General features: G+C 44.5%; 1 protein-coding gene across 3 annotated transcripts in view; it reads right to left on the reverse strand.

Moving 5' to 3' along the window:
- sgsm2 (small G protein signaling modulator 2) overlaps positions 1–17897 on the reverse strand; it is a 65128-nt gene that overhangs the window by 24569 nt on the left and 22662 nt on the right. For all 3 annotated transcript variants that reach the window (XR_012928173.1, XM_076035873.1, XM_076035872.1), the window contains exon 3: positions 4125–4293. Coding sequence is in view for 2 of the 3 variants with exons in the window: in XM_076035873.1 (XP_075891988.1) it covers positions 4125–4293 (169 nt within the window). In the remaining variant the exon portion in view is untranslated. The remainder of the gene's footprint in view (positions 1–4124; positions 4294–17897) is intronic.

Here is a 17897-nt window from a genome sequence, read left to right on the forward strand (position 1 = left end):
GTGCCATGTTGCATGAAGATTTATTTCGGGAGCAAGCTGTTCAGTCACAGATATTGGCCGCAGTACAGACCCAGACTGCCAGCCAAAATGTGTTTAAAGAACCAACCTGACTAAAGTGCAGTGCTGAAACACAATCTTGTTCTGTTGCAGCGCCGACAAAGAAAGAATCATTGCTTAAAAAGAAAACCAAAAAACTTTCAAACATTAAAACGCAGCACAGTATGGCACATGCACGATTGAATTTTAAAAGAAAAAATGTTATTAACATTTCAATTAAATCTGAAATAAAATAGCAAAAGGGGTTGCATTTAAAGGGGCCACTACACTTTCAGGTCGGTCTCACGGTGAACAAAGGGTGGTGGGGGGGTGGAGGGCGGTGGACGTGTCAAACAAGCTCCACGGGGGACGCCGCTATGAGTCAGTGCTACTTAAGATGATCTAATGCGGCGCACTGACTGACAGACGCTTATGTAACATCTCTTCAATGACTGCAAACCTGTTGCTAGTTCACAATAAGAGGACATGCATACATACATACGTACACACACATGTATATATATATATATATATATATATGTATATATATATGTATACACTGTATACACACACACACACACACACACACACACATCTTAAAATTCCACTTTTTAAAAAAAAAAAAAGGATGCTGGTTTAGGTGAATTAATTTAATATTGAAAACACAGAGAGGATTAGAAGACAGTAACAGTGTAGATAGTTCAGTGGCTGGTAAGTGCCGCATTTCAAAGTAAAATACTGTATGTTGCAATGCATTACAACTCAGTTCATTAATCAATGGCTGTTGAGTCTCTGGAGAACCTGTGCTATGTCACATAGAAGGGGGCCATTTCATGTTAGTCGTCAGCTGGCTGAAGTCCTTCATGAATATGGAGGCAGGAGTCCAATTTCAGGCTGCAGACTGGGTTTGATCTCGACTGAAATCAGACGAAACCACTGGCACGCGCACCCACTTCAGCAGGCAAGTGAGCTTGGGTGTGTTTTTTTGTGTTTCTGAGTGTCTGTGATGGCCACAGGGTGGGGGGAGGGGGAGGGGGAGGGGCACAGTCACGATGTTAGAAATCCTTTGGTGTGACTTTTTTTTTTTAAAGAAAAAAAAAAGCTAAGTCACGATTCATGCAGTCCCCAAACATTTTGAGGGGAGGGGCTGCGAGGATGCGTGTGCGCACCAGAGGGACGTCAGACGTGAGTCAGGATGCGAGAAAATGACACATTTGCCTTTGCATTCGTGAACTTGGGCTTTTCCTCTGACTTGAAACGTGAGGATCTGTTATTCTGTTATTCTCTCCATGCCACCGCTGCTTGTGGGCCTTTTGAATACGATGGCAACCACTTCAAAAATAATTTTTCCTTTTGTACAGGATTGTATCCTCCCTCTAATTACTGCAACGGTGTGATAGCGACATGGTGCGTGTGGCATTTTGTTCATATTCCTTTCACTCTATTGTGAAAGGAAAAATATATATGTGAACGCAGTAACAGCATCAAAAGGGACACACCAGTCCAACTGTGTGTGTGTGTGAACGTGCAGCGACTAATTAACAAATTTCCAAACTTTAAATGTGTCGGGTGTCCAAGAACTTTTTTCCACCACTGTAGAAAGACAGATGGACACAAAAACATGCACCGATACATCAAGAAAAACAGCAATCCCTCTGAATGAATCCTCCTGTACAACCAGCTGAAGTGAAAATCCAGCACCTTGTTAGATCATCCCTACACATTCCTCCCCCCCCCTCACCCCCCAATTCATATTCAACTTGTCAACTCAGGGTGCATTCTTGTTGTAATGATTGCAATCAATGCAGTAAGCCGCGTGTTGACATTTGTTGGCATTTCCAGTTTGCGGAGACGGGCGACGGAGCGCAGCGTGCAGCTGATGCCGCCGCCGAGCCGATCAAACGCTCCGTGGACTCGGAGAGGCAGAGTCGTTTATCGCACCGGATGACTTGCAGCAATGCAGATTAATGGGCTGTGCTGTTTCCTTTCCCACTAAGAATGTGAGCACTGCGTTGGTCGACACCCCTTTGTTTGTATTTTTCAGCACAGCATATCCGCAGGAAGACTCTCCGCCAAGGCTGATATTGCGCGGGTCACGTGACGTTGTGTAACCTTTCAGTCGTCGCTGTTACGGTAACGTTGTAATTGCGCCGAGATGAGTCAGACAGGGCAGACGGGGTCCGCCGTCTCTTTTATAGACGCGCAAGACTGAATGCTTTGCGTGAGTTTATTCAAACCTGGGCGCACCATTTAAATCGAGAGTGACTATTAAAAAATGGAGAGTGCGAAGAACGACTCCGTGGTGAAGGTGTGCGTGGATGCTCGCACGAGGCCCGTGTCTTCATACGTGTCGCTTCAGTCCCACCAGACGGCACATCTCTCTTTGGCGTTTATTGAATTCAGTAAGTGTGTCACGATACGTCGTAGGGGAAGGGGGGAGTGGGGCCTTGGGGGGGGTGTGTGGTTACATGTGCCCCCTCCATTCCGCCTCACTTGGGCAGCATCACCTCTAGGGTGTCTAACGCATCATCAGAGAGGAAAAAAAAACACACACTTAAAGTCCAGTGTGTAAAATTTGGCCTAATTTATGTTTTTTTTTATATCGGTAAAAGATTAATATACTGCCCAAAAATACAAAAGTCATAGTACAAAAGTAATTTGATTTTCCTACCCTAGAAAATGATCTTTCTCCCAGTTAGCTGCTATCTTGCACCGCTATATTTCTAAGGAAGCCTGGTGTGAACCCTCGCATCCTCAAATGAACCAACAAAGAAGAAAAGGACGAGGAATCCAGGTTTGTGTGCGAAGGCGACCGGAGTTTGCTGGCAAGCTCAGGAGAGGGAGGCTGAGCATAAGCGCTCTGCAATCTAAAATGCAACCACTTGATGTTGCCGTTTCTTCTCAAAATCTCCAAATATTACAGTAAGTAACCTTTAGGTGGAAATATGACTCAGGGCAAAAAAAAAACCCAATTCAAATACATTAGTTATTTTTAACTGAACTCAAATCAAAAGAATGCATTATGTGTAGCTCGCAATTTGGTTCCATCTGTAAAATCTGAAAACAGTGAGGAAATGATAAGAAGGCATTTTGCCGCCAGCGGTGCAAACCCGCATCGCCATGGCAACTGCGGCGCACGAGAGGGAGAGAGAGAGAGAGAGAGAGAGAGAGGGAGAGGGAGAGAGAGAGGGAGAGAGAGGCGGTGCCCCGAGGTTGGGACGACAGCGAGGGGGAAAGAGAGGAGGGGAGGGGAGGGAAGGGAAGGGAAGGGGGTGGGGCTCGCGAACGCAGCCGCGCGAGGAGCTCTGAATGTTGCGCGTAGCAGACAGATGCACAAAGTAATAAGCCTCGGTGCCGCGTGCGCTACGTCTGGGGAAATAAAGGCCAACAAGATGTGACAGATGAGCGCCGATATGAAGACAAAGCGCAGGGGGCACCCAGTCGACCAAACGCAGCCAACGCGCCGACTTACATCACAGGGTGCAGCCGCGCAAAAGCTGATGTCTTGCTGCAGAGGTGTGTCTGCTTCTCTTATCCATTAAAAAGAAAGAAAAAAAAAACAAACAAAAAAAACCCCCCCTCCGCAATCCCGGGGAGACGCTCGGTTGCAATGTAGCTCCTGCTAATGGACAATTAATGGGCTCGCGCGCGGCTCCGCTAGCACCCGAGCGTCTGCAGATAAAAGCGGTTATCGTGGCCTGTGTGCACAACACGCACGTGGCAGGTTCGTGCGCGCACTCTGCGTGCGCCTGGAAACCGGCCTCGAGGCTTACCGGCCTGATTGCTCGGCTTCGGTAAACACTCGGACGGACGCAAAACTGTTTCAGCCCGCGTCGCTGTCTTGCGCACGGCGTGCTGTTGGCTATCAAGAAGAAGGAGACGCGCAAAACGGGAAGCGAGAGAAGAGCGAAGGAGAGAGGAGCCTCTCCGATTACACCTCCAAATTCATTCCTTTCGCACAAATTAAATTTGTCCCATCAAGTCGGGTACGGGTCCCTCCCGCGAGGCCCCTCCGGTCAGAACAAGACGTCGTCTTCCCCTCAAAAAACTGCCGCGTTCGTTTTGTTTGCGAGTCGAGCGTTACCGACCTGGTGAGATCGGCCTGCTGCTGCAGCTGCTCCTGCACTTTGCGGCAAATCTCGCCGGCGACGTCGTAGACCTTGCCCACTTTGGTGAAGAGGGCGGCGATCTTGTCGCTCCGCAGGAAGCCGGCCGCCCTTCGCTTCAGCGAGTGACCCAGGCAGGCCTCGATGGCAGCTGGGGAGACGGGAATGAGGGCGGAGCGTTAATGGTCATGACGGTGATGAGGCGATGGTTCAATATGGGGGGGGATTGTCATTAAAACACGGTGCTCCAGCATCAGAACGGGAGACAGTGATGATTGATGGACAAACATTTGTTTCATTGAAGGAACAAAAAAAAAAAAAAAAAAAAAAAAAAGTCATGGACATTTCATTGTGTTCGATATCAATTCCACAAGCCTATAACATTGCACGACCCCATAATAAAGTGCAGAGCAAATTTGCACTGCACCCAGTTAAATGACAGACAGACAGGCAGGCAGAGAGACAGGCAGAGAGACAGGCAGACAATCCCAAATTTGGAAACTCTGTTTTGACCAATTTCAAAACCTCATTAACCCAACTAGTCAAAGGTGGGTACGAGTCCTCTCAGTCATCAATGAAGGTGATTTTCAAGAGGAACAGGGTGGCGTTCAGTGTGTGTCGCCACACTTCCTACATCGACGATGTGCCCTCTGCCATGACGGCACAAAAAAAAAAGAAAAAAAGAAGCCTTTCCATCCGCTCTGTGTCAAATCTGCGCTTCAACGTTCAACTTGGTTATTTGTTCAAGCGCCAGCCTCCGAGAGTTTTAGAGGCTCGTAGCGGAGCTAATCTTGTTAGCGACGCCGCCGCCGCCCCCCCCACCGCCCGTTTCATTTTCATAGGGGTGGAGACAGCAAACACATATTAAATTATGTGCAGCAGCTCAGTCGCTCCAGAGTGTAATTTTGAGAAGTGAGGTGCAATTGGCCACCTACACCTTTAATATTTAAAAGGTTAGACGGGCATCGCTGCGTTGCTGCTGCTGCTTCCCTCACTGATGCTACTTGAACAGAAGATGCTATAAAATTTAACAAGCACTGCAGGGTTATTAAAGTTCAACTTTATGGAAACCTCCAAGGAAAACAGAGGCAGCATTTAAGCAGGGATTGTTTGGCGGTTAAAAAGTGCAAACAGCACAAGATATTTTTTTGCAAGATGTGTCTGTATATTTCTTCAATCAAGACAGCTGTGTCTGTACTGAACATCACGAGCGTCTGAGGACTCACACTCGTGTCTTTTGAATAAATAAGTCCTGAGATGTTTTAAATTTACACCCAAAGAAAAACCTGTCAGAAGCAGCGCAACTATGCAAAGGTTACGCTCACAAGTTTTCCTTTCTTTTTTTAACTTCGCTAAAGCCTTCCCAGCTGGGATTAGCATATTTCTAAACAACAGGCTCAGAAATATCAACAACAGGTTTTCTTGGATGTTAATTCCCAGAATTGGAAATGTTTAGCAGCGGCTCAAAAGAAGGGTTCTAAGGACACATAGCTGGGGGTCTACCACAATGTCAACGAAACTCTGAAATGACCAAAAATAACTGTTGAGAGATTACTTAAAATATGTATCGAAAACATAAAGCCAAGTCAGTGGAAAATAAGACAATAAGCACTATAGGTGCTGTGTGTCACTGTGCTTCTTGCCAAGTAAAAACTCGATGACAAACATTAACGTGTGCCAGATGCAAAGAGAAACCAAACAATAAACATACTGACAGAACCTCGGAAGTTCACAGAAACTACTACCCCCCCGGTGGCAATTTTCGTCACAGCCGCCACTGAGGAAAACAACACACAACCTCGTTTTGTGTCGGACACAGCGGGAACACAGAGGAGCCACGGGAAAAGCAAAATTTCATCCATAAATTAGGCATGAAATGAGTCGAGCCCTTTCTGGCCACGGACCGTCCATTAGCCACAGGCTTTTGTAACTGCAGCTTTGCCCGTCTGCCACAACACTGTATTAACACAGACGGCAAAAGCACTTTGAAATAATTGCCCAAGCGTAGAAACAAAGTTGTTGCTGAGTGTGGTTTGTTTATTTATTCATTCATTTATTTATTTATTTATTCAAAGATTGTCATCACGTTTCTGTTATTTACTGCTGCTTTGTTCTTGATGATATGCAACCTGTAACCAGATGAAAAGTAACATTGGTGTCCAGTAATGCTGCAGGCGTCGCAAGTGAGAGCAGAGACCCGACGCCGCCGCTCTCATTCTGCTGCTGTCCTTCAAGACCCGGCTGCTAATTCAAGGTCCAGAGCCTGCAGCACTGATGACTCATCAGATCTTTTTTTTTATTTTTTTTTATTATGAGTGTAATTGCCTTACTGTTGGGGCCGGGGAGGAGAATTCATGCATAAATAAATGCTTAAATTTCGACATAGCCTGCATATGCAGAGCCGAGGGACGCTCTAGCGCGCGCACACACACACACACACACACACACACACACACACACACACACACACACACACACACACACACACACACACACACACACACACACACACACACACAAATACAAATACAAATACAAATACAAAACTAGCATATTTAGTGAAGTTCTGGCTTGTGCTTCTTATACTTCAGGCCTTTTTAAAGGCTTACTTTAATAACAGACTAAATATGTTGATGTTAAAAATGTGTATAATTTATTGCGACAAAACGGACAGCGAAGCAGAAAATTTTCATGCACTTGATCGGGATGTTTGAATTTTGACTGAAACGAACAAAAATAACTTGGATATTGTTGGAACGGGTTTTTCGTGAACTCTATGACAACTATTTCATCTTTTTCACAAGCTGCATTTCCATTATACCTAGAACTGTGGAAAACATCTAAACTTCAAAAAACCTAAAATATTACTTAAAGGTTTTCATGCTCTCATGCTGGGTTTTTTTTTTTTCAGACTTATCGATATAGAGGTATATCGCAAAAGTGTAATTGGAAACACTTTTTTCGGCTTTACATGTCAGTGGACGTGGCGTACAGGGTCACATGACCAGTTCACTTCAAGAGAAAATGGCACGTTTGATGGAGGAGGAGACGGAATATTATTATTTTTTTTTTTTTACAAGTAATCAAAGAGACAGACAGCAAACAAACGGAAACAAAAAGTAAGAATTTGAGAATTACATCTTATGAGCTTCACACCATTCAATGGAAACACCTGCAAATCGCAATTTTAGAAATATTGCTTTTACTTTGTGAAAAACTGGAATGGAAACGCAGCTACAGAGAGCGACCTGGATAAAGTTCAAATGCTATCTGAGGTTCTCCAACATACTGCCGTGACGAGGTGAAATCTTTGCCCTGTGTCAGGGGACAGTCAACGAATCGATGCAAAGCTACCATATTTTGCATCAGCAGTGTAAATATTGACTTGATTTTATCAATCAAATACATATTTACATGTCCAGCAGACTTGAAGCAATTCACTGATTCACTGGTTTGACAACATGACGGTCAATTAAATGAATTTTTTTTTTCATCCTAAAGGGTCGAGCCTATGAGAAAGATGATGATATTGATATTTAAAGCTATGCTGGGACTCTGAGCAAACTGTTTTGGTTACAAAAATGTGCTACATCAAAACAGCAGAATTTGCGGTGCACATACACCATCATTTGAGTAATAGATTTTTATTTTGGGGTCACCTGGATGATTGCGCTTCAGAGCCCATTTGCCTCACTGCCTCCGTCTGCAGCGGAGGCAGCCGGACCTGAACGTGTCTCCGCAGAGGCCATTAGGAGACTCACTGAGGACGGCGCTAATGAGGCAGCGTCGCCGTACTGATTTAAAAGGCGCTTCGGGTAGCCTCGAACGTGCTCACATCCGGCTTCGGCGTCTTTCCCGCGCCGGGCTCTAAAGCCGTATTCCCAGCGAGCCCCCGTGATGGCGGGATGAGAGGCACCGGAGTTGAGTGGTGTTTGCACAGCAGGTGGGTGGAGTGTCTCCGTCCCCACCGGGTGACATGGAGTTAAGCAGTTTGCCGTGTTCTGTTGTTCTGTTGCTGTCAGTGGACGGAACAATGTGTCACACACACACACACACACACACACACACACACACACACACACACACACACACACACACACACACACACACACACACACACACACACACACACACACACACACACACACAGGTTTTTATTTTCCTGCTCTCTCTCTCTCTCTCTCTCTCTCTCTCTCTCTCTCTCTCTCTCTCGCCGACTTTCGCAGTTTAGTGGACAGCCTTTTGGCGTCGAGCGACTTCAGCCGTTTCCCTCGTAATTGTCTCATATCAGTTCATCACTGTAATTTTCCGGCTGAGTGAAAATGTAACCAACCAAACCATTTCATCAAAGACGTCCTTATTTTAAGTGCCTGCCGTCTTATCCGGACGGTACAAGGAGTTGAATTAACGCTGTAAATGTTTCTTTAATGCCAGCCAATTCGTTTGGGGTGAGGAGAGGGTGGTGGTGGTGGTGGTGGTGGTGGTTATCTTCATAGGCCAGGACTGAATTTTCCCCCCGTTATCACGCAAACAACGTATCAGCACTCATGAAAAAACCAAGTGAACCAGGGGGAGACTGTGGTTTCAGAGGTAGAGCAGGTTGTCCAATGGCTGAAAGGTTGGCGGTTCAAATCCCGCTCCATCCATCCCGTCATTGGGCAAGACACTTCACCCTAAATTGCTCCCAATGGGACTGGCAGCGCCTTGCATGGCAGCGGCCACCCATTGGTGTACAAGTGTGTGAGTGAATGAGAGGCTATTGTGAAGCGCTCTGGGGTACCGTGAAGGTGCTGGAAAGCGCTATTTAAGTGCAGTCCATTAAGTGCAGGTGCAATAAAACACAAAATTAAAACACTTATTTAGTAATGTATACTTATTTCTTAATTTCTTTTTAATTCATATATTTTTTTCTATCTTCTCTTTGCACTGTATATGCTGCTGTAACTGCAAATTTCCCTAATGTGGGATAAATGACCTTGAGTACAGGACCAAGCGAGTGTTGAAAATGGATGGATGGATGGATAAATAAAGGCAGTCTTCTTATTATTCTTCTCCTGAAAAAAAAAAAAAAGTCACTGAGAAGCCGGGCCGTAGAGTTACTGTAAAAGAGCAGCGCTGCAACGGGCTGCTGCAAATCACTGCTTTCAATCACTGGGCAGAAAAACCTGCTCAAAATATGGCATCTGGCATCAGCGACACAATAGCAATAATATCTCTGTACAGGGGCCAGGGCATATGATTGACGGCTTCAATAACACTGCCCGGGTCGGGACATCCGTGCACAGCTCTGTGGTTGCTGTAAATATAGAAAGGGGGGTCAGTTTGAGTCGTCAACCGACTCATGTAAACACATTTTTTTTTTGTTGGTAAATTCAAAGCAAAACAGAAAGCGACTGGTTTCACTGGCGCCTTGAGATTTATGGACGCAACGAAGGAGGACACGAAGTTAGTCGGCGTGAACAGCACAAAGGGAAAAGGACAAGAGTCTCACGGGAACCTTTCAACTCTTTGGCCGCTTTTACGCCTTGAAAGAGATCATCCGGAGGTCCTCCGCACATTGCTTGCACAATGCTAGGAGCAATAAATTATCATAAAAAATGTGGGAATAAGATGAATAAAAATTAACTTTCCGTGCCGCTGTGCAACACGCACAAGAGAAGAAATGGCAAGGAAACGATGTTCGACATGCCTGTGTGTCTGTAAGACAACATCTTGACCAGACTGGCTGAACTATTTTGCTTTTTTCGTCCTAAAAATAAATGGCTGGCTAATTATCTGTCATCTGTAGTTGCTGGTTGAGGATTTGAACGAATAACGGTTTGGATTTTTTTGTTTTTTTTAATTGAATAAGGGTGAAAATGAAAAAGTATTGTTTTTGGGTCCAAAAACGTTTGGTCTCACAAGAAAAACGACATAACAAAAATAGAAATATAACATTACTTATAACGCCTTCAAATTTGCTGCACAGCATCTCATAGTCCTCTTTGAACTGCAAATTCTCTGAGTTGTGGGCACCAAGCATTCAATTTACTTCGGAATAGGCACGGAATGTCTAATTGTGCAGGTCATAAAGAAAACATATGACAAAATAATAAAATCACAAATTAGAATAAAGTGCTCGTTGAACAATACGGTCTATAAATAAATACATCATTAAAAATACCACAATGTGAAAATGCTCCTACGCAGAGTAATCACATGTTTTCGCTGGAATGATACCTGGCATACATGTATTATGCAATACTTGTTTCTCCCTTTTCCCTGTGTCTATTCTTATCTGCCTTTATGAGTCATGCTGCTGCTTCTGGAAGAGACGCTAACAGAAATAGAGGAGACATGGTGAGGGACACTGGCGAAACCAGACAAACAGATGAGATTGCAAAAGAGAAAATAGGGCAAAGGAGCAATAAAAAAAAAGTGCCTGAGATAACGTTGATTTTAGCAGAAGAGACAGGAAGCACATTTTCCTTCCGCTTTCCCTTTTCTGCTTGAAATGCCAAAAGTCCTACCAGGAAATCACAAAGTCCGCTGCAACACGTTTGAGATGGGAACGTTATAAACATTCCTCAAGTCCTGTCGTGAGGTCTTGGGCTTAAAGCGCTTTTCAATCCAGCTCAGAATGGTTGGATGCTTTCTGCAAGATGACATTCTTCACAACACACAAGTTGTACTTGCAGTTCTTGCGCACAAGAGTACAAGAATGACAAGATTTAATTTTGCTATTTGTCTCATTAACGATATACAACAAAATAATTTCCCTTTGCTTGTGTTTCTTTGATGCAGTCAAACATTTTGAAACACACACAACAAAAATTCTGGCAAATATTCAATGACAATAATTGGGATTGAGTCAAAAAGTGTTTTCGACTATGACACTGCATGTGACAGTGCAGAAAGGTATGTTAGTTCCTCTTACTTGGATGGTAAGAATAACTGTTCAACCTGCTCTAAGTCTTATCAGTAGTGAGGTATGTGCTTCTGTTTGCACTCACAACAAGAGGGTTGTGGGTGTGATTGTTGACCATGGAGAGTTTTCGTGTTCTCTCTGGGTCCTCCAACTTCCTCCCACAGGCCAAAGACATGCAACTGTCAGTTGGTGCGAGTGCGAGAGCAAATTGTTGTTTGTCTTTCCATGTGGCCCACTGGTCCAGGGTGTAACCCTGCATGGACCATGTGAAGACAGCTCCAGCAAAACCGCCGAGGCACCTCGTGTAGGAGAGGCCATCATAGAAAATGGGAGGAGATAATTCACAAGACTAAAATTAACAAAGCTGTAGCAAATCCAAACCATTTGCAGTGCTCTCAAATACGTTGTCTGTGAAGCAGGACATTTATCACCATCTAAGATGTACTTTCTTTTCATAGTCACCATTATCTTACATTATTCATGACTGTGACTTTGGGAAATGTAGAACCTATAGTCTTTAAAAAGGGGACCTCACATTCATTCTCCATGATAATTATAAAGCGACTGACTAAGCTGAAATTACAGCAGCCTGAGGCAACACAGACTCAATGGCCCTCATATCTGCTCAATGTGTGTTCCACACCAATATGTCCTGCGTTGTACAATTAACTTGACGGTCAGAAGAGCCTTTACCAGAAATCCAAACACGCACATAGATCAAAGGGTCATGGGTCTTGCTCCCACCGCCATATTTCTAAGGAAGCCTGGTGTGGACAATCCAACTGCCTGACAGCGCGTTTCGTGTTCATGGTGAACGCTCCCGTCCTCAATGAGGTATCCAAGTCTGTGAGTGCAGGCCACCGTAGTTCACTGGCAAGCTCGGGAGAAGGAGGGCGAGTAAGACGGCGTTGCAATCCTAAATGTAACCACTTGATGTCGCCGTTCCTTCTGAGAATCTCCAAATATTACACACTTAACCTTTAAGGCTCACTGTAAACACAAAACCTATCAAAGTGAAAACACCGTCATCAGGTCAACACTGTAGACGTGGTGAAGTGGCCCCCTTTAGAAGTGGGTATACTCTCAATTCAAGCCTTGTTTTTAAGCAACCCATTCGGCGAAGGATACGCACCATGATGCGCATCAGATGGGATGGAGAAGTGGGTATATGCAATGCTGACTTAAAGATAAGTGGATATGCTGTGTATACCCGCATATATCACAAAATACGAATGAATTGCAATGAAATTTAAAAAAATAACTGCTTCAGTACACTATATCTAAAAAGCTAAGTGGTTCAAGTAACAACAACAAATAAAAACAAGAACAAGAACAGTGTAAAGTGCGTCTGTTTTCCATAAAAAAAAAAAAAAAAAATTAGAGCAGGTCTGCACTGGGGCTCAGTCCCGAATAACGGTGAATGGATGGGAGTGGCTGATATCCTACACTACACCATTGGTTACTTCTGCAGCAAAGGATTTAAGGCAAATAAAAGTCAAGGAGAGAAGGACTGTACCATTGCTGAGAAACGCTGGGACCTGATATTTACTCCGCCAGGATCTGAATGTTCCTGCAAGACAAAGAAATCATCGGAGGTGTCTGACAGTGGAAGGCAGAGGCGGCGCTCTCCACCGGACGGTGTGTGTGCGCGCGCTTCTCGGCAAAAACCTGCGAGGAGGATCAGGGTCTCCTGAATCGGCTCGGATAGATTTAGTGTAAATTGACTCAGCCTCTCCAGGGCTTCTCCCATCTCACGCCTTTTATCCTGCCCTCTCGCGTGGGCTGGGGAGGACGTCGGAAGAACAGGAGCGGGCGCAGAGACGGTCGAGGGGTCAGCCGAGTTGGCATGGCAACTGATCTGCATCTGCATTTCGCCGACGGCAACAAGAGAAAGCGCCCGGGGTGGCCACGCGGCGGCAGGGGCAGATTTTCCTTCCCCTCACCGTTCTGCACCGCAGGGGAATTGAGCCGGCCTCTCAAGCTCAAAGTTTGGATGGGAGCTTTTTAGGAGCTGCGCCGTCTGTTATGACTCAGACTGTGGTCCCGGAGTCACACGGTACACAGGATATAGAGAGGATTGGTGGGTTCCGGCAAAGGGCTTAGTTAAATGTAATTACCAGTGAAAGTGAGTCATGCTCGCCGGCAAAAGAAGAAAAAAAAAAAAAAAAGTCGTGAAGATGAAAAACGGTTGAAAAGAAGGAGACACGCCGAGTGGGTGTGTGGAAACCTGGAGCCGATTCTCCAGATTAGAAGTGGGATTTACAGAGTTCACGGGCAGGATTTTCACCTGGGCTCAAAAAGTAGACTAATGAATATCTTTCCGAGACTCCGGTGAAGCCGTGGCGAACTTCATTCACACTCTCCCCATTCTAATTTATTTCCCTTTCATCTTCGGCAAAGACAGGCACGCATCGTGATGCCACCGGAGGAAAGATGTGACGTGCGCACGCGCGCACACACACACACACACACACACACACACACACACACACACACACACACACACACACACACACACACACACACACACACACACACACACACACACACACACACACACACACACACACACACACACACACACCCCTTATCACCTTATGATTCACACCTCCTCTTTGCACCTCTCGCTGCACTCGCTCCTGCTTTCTCCATTCACCTTGTGACTTCCAACACCTCCTCTCTCTCTCTCTCTCGTCGTTTGAGAGCTCCTGCTCTTCCTCAAAGACAATTTCAATTAATGCCATTCATTATTATCAAAGCACTGAACAAATCCAGACCTGTTGCACAGCACAGGTTTTGAAATTCCAGAAGGCACTTACAGTATAGGCGAAAATCATTCAGAAAAAAAATGTGCCAAAAGACATCATTTTAAGCTATGCTTTCATTTAGAATCTTTCCTTTAAAAATTCTTTCAGTTTAGATAATATGATGACTCCATAAAACCCACACAAATACATCATTTCAAGTGTGAATACTTTAATACTGATCAGCCTGTTTAAAAAGAAAAAGAAGGGGAAAACAAAATGAAAGAATATTTGAAAAAGTTATGAGACTTTGGGCTTGTGTTAGAGCAATTTTGAGTTGGGCAAACCGAATACTTTTCTGCTTATAACAGCAAACGTCATCTTTACATGGAGGGACAATTGGGCGACACGCTGTCCTACAGCTAGAGCGGCCTTCAAAAGTACCATTAAGTGTGGCACGCATCTATTTCAACAGGCGTGAAAGTGAACAGAAAGACGCACAATCACCGCTGCAATCCGTCAGCTTTCCACTTCACAGCCAGAAACTGAATAGCATCCTCTGATGCCAGCCAACCGTCTGTCCGTCCTCCTCCCTCAGCTGGCATCGTGTCAGATTGCAGTGGTGCAATTCTCTCGGCGCCACAAGACAGATGTTCTCATTATGGGCGTAGTGGAGCCCTAATCATGCCTATTGTCAGGGAAAGTTAAGGGTCTCGGCCCGCGCCGGAGTTTTTCGGGAAGCTGCTTCATGTTCAGCTGAGCTCTGATAATCAGGGTTGTTTGACATCAAATTGCTCTTAAAATTAAAGTTGTTGGGGTTTCATCTTATTTTGCAGCATTTATGACATTTTTTCAAAATTAAAAGTCCTTTTTTTTTTTTAGATTGTTATATTTTATTGTCTCCTCGAGCTTCTGTGTGACACAAAAGCGTGTCCTCACCCTCGACTCGTTCAGGTGACAAAGAAAAATTGAATACTTCACAATGCGTGCAGTGACGCTCAAAATAAATAGATAGCAAACAAAATAACAGTGTTGGGATCGACTAAATCTTAATGTGTTTCTTCAGGGTACAGTCCTTGTCCTGTAATCTCACATGGTCGTGGCTCTTATTACCATAATCACAATTACATATAGTCCCTAAAATAGCCTTTTACGTACGTCTGCGATCATTTTCATTCCACTGTATCTAATCATGACAAATGCTGTAGGACTCGTCAGTTTTCTGGGCAAAGCCAAGTGACACATCCATCAGCATTAAGCAGCACTTGTCACTGCTGACAACCAAAAACCAATCATCTGAGATTATGAGCTCCCACCGACAGGTTTTGCGACTGAATGTGCTTCCTCTTTCAGGGATTGTACGGCATAACCGATTTACAACTTCCTGCTGTGGACACAAGAGCCGTTGGGCTTCAGTTCGCTGAGCACCCGTCAGTCTGCCACGCAGCACCACTCCATGCCTCTCTGCAAGTCTGTTTCTGTCCGACATATGCTAGCATGAGGATCTGAAGCTCTGCCTCAATAATTCAGACACCAATGACACTCGGCGCGGAAAAGCCCGTCAGCTAGTTGCCTCGCGACGCTTTGAAATTAAAATATTGCCGGTTTGAACGCGAGGCCTCGTCCGCAGGCTGGAGCTTGAGCGGAATTTCCTTATTTCACCTTGTTTCCCACCCACAACAGATGCGAGATGGACCGCCCGATTTTTATGTGGGAGTGAGAGAGGTTGCAACCGACTCCCAGCTGCGGGAGAGAAGAGAGGAGATGGGGATGGAGGGATTAGAGGCAGCGGGAGAGGGTATCGGTTCTCACAACCCCTTCCTCTCTCTGATCCCTGCGGCCTTCGCCCAGATTTAACCTCGCATGGCAGATGCACCAGTCACATTTCAACTCTGAGGCCAAGCTTAGCCATACCTGCCACCCTGCAGCGGACACAATTTTCGAGTGGATTCCATAACCAGACAGCGTGGACTGACGCAGGGAAGTTAAAGACTGAGGAGCAGTGGCTCAAAGCTGTTCTAGAAAAGCCACAGACGGAGACTAGCAAGAGGAATCAGTTGGAAGTTGGCAACAATGGCTGCTGCCTAACACGTTAGCTTGACCAATAAACATGTTAATGAGGGCTTTTGTTGAGCTAATGCTGCAGAACAGAATGTAATTGGCCCCCTCTTCTCTACTTTAAAAAACTACAACATTCCTATCTCTCTTTTCAAGAGAGATATGTGTAAATATTGAAAGCATTTATGAATGTATGGAAGGTAAGACAGGTGGAATGTAAGCAGGTTCAAGGGTAGAATCAGTTAAAAATGGACATCCTGCCATCCTGCCACAATTATTGTCCTGTATCGGTTTTCAAACCTTTCCTGTGGAGGTGTCAGTCCAACAGTTTAAAGAATCTGGCAAAGATAAAACCTTAAAACTCGAAAGAAGTTGTAACCGTTGAAAGCAGCTCTAGATAACTTGGACTCATTACTACTCCCTGCTGGTTGAGAACCGCAAATACTTTTTGCCGGCGTCGTGAAGAGGAAAAATACGAGTCCTTCACGTGGGTTTGTTGACACAGCCGGCATCCTGAAGAATTGCTTGCAAATATGTCCACCGACAAGGCGTTACATGACAACTGTGACAACTACAATTACACAAACAAGGAGGGTGTATTGCTTAGACAGACGGCAGTGTTTTGCGCTTGGTTCGCATCATTCTCGTCGATGGAAATTGCTTGGAAATGATGTGGTGTATAATGGTTATAATATTATAACAGGTTATAAACTCGTGTAGCTGTAATGCCTACAACAGCGGTTCAGACGGCGCAACGTTGCATTGATTGGGCGGAAATGGCGAAGTGACGAAGTAAACACGCTGTAGCGCTAGTTTATTGATGTGAGAAAATACAAATAGTCTCCTAGCTGGAGCGCTCGTATGTGTTCAGGAAAAACACCAATACGAAATGCAAAACAGACATCGACAATAACGTCGTAGCAAACGTTCAACACTTTTATTACTTCGTCTTTCATCGAGGTTAATTATTGGGTTCCATTCCGTCATTTTACAATCTTATGTATTTGTAATAGTAGTATGTAAGACCGCCTCTAAATAAACGTGTGACGTTGCCGTAAAATGGTTCGTCCTGTAATGACGACACAGGAAGGTGTGTCGGGTCGTGTGTGAAAGTTACACAGTGCAGTTACAGCCGGCACAACCACCCTCTCGTTACCTAGAGTTGCTTTAATTTTCCTTTGCATTCAAAAATTATTTTTGTTGTTGTTTGAGTTATGTAAACTTACTGCCTTTGAAATGGTTAAAAAAAAAAAAAATTATATATATATATATAATTTATATTTGATTAAAGGATCTCTTACAGATCAATAGAATCTTGGTTTTGATGAACCTGATGCTTGGCAGTACAAAAAGATGTGTGACGCGCATCTTGTGCATTGCACATAATACGGCCAAGAAAAAGTGAGAGAAGTCACCTGCAATTTCCTAATGGCTACCAGTTCTACTGTCCCAGTTAAGTGGCAGTGTTGTTCCTCATTCCTCAGAGGTAGAAAGACTAACGAGTTTCTTGCCTATTTCCTGCAATTGAAAGCCAATTGGTCTGCTTCTCCTGTTCATTCTTTCAAATGTCATGCCGAGGAGTCACACATATCAAGTGTCTTGAAAACGTCGCCTGCTCGGCCTTTCGGCTGTATGCAATTTACACAGCGAAAGCTGACCAGAGCATAGAAGTCATTATGGCTCTGTCACTGGCAACAGAGGAGGCTCGAGGGCATTGATTCTGCTTGACCAATACAAACTTCATTATCTTCATCATCATCTATCTATTTAATACCTGCCTTATTCTGAAACAGCAATCCCTGAAGTCAACCCTAAATATTGACTTTTTTTCAACATTGACTCTCAGGAAAGAGAAATACAGTCTACTGTAGAGTATAGTAAGGTATGGCATGCTGATTACCGCTGGATTTAAACCTTGAAAAGTGTATTTCATGGGATATAATAGAATAGAAGAATCTTTATTTGTTATTGTTACAAGTGCCATCAATTAAGAAATATGCAAATATGTTTAGCACAATGCTCACAAATCCCTTTAAAGGTCCCAAA

This window comes from Nelusetta ayraudi, unplaced genomic scaffold, assembly GCF_046127955.1.
Source record: "Nelusetta ayraudi isolate G7.1 ecotype Tasmania unplaced genomic scaffold, CSIRO-AGI_Nayr_v1 ptg000048l, whole genome shotgun sequence".
NCBI lineage: Eukaryota > Metazoa > Chordata > Actinopteri > Tetraodontiformes > Monacanthidae > Nelusetta > Nelusetta ayraudi.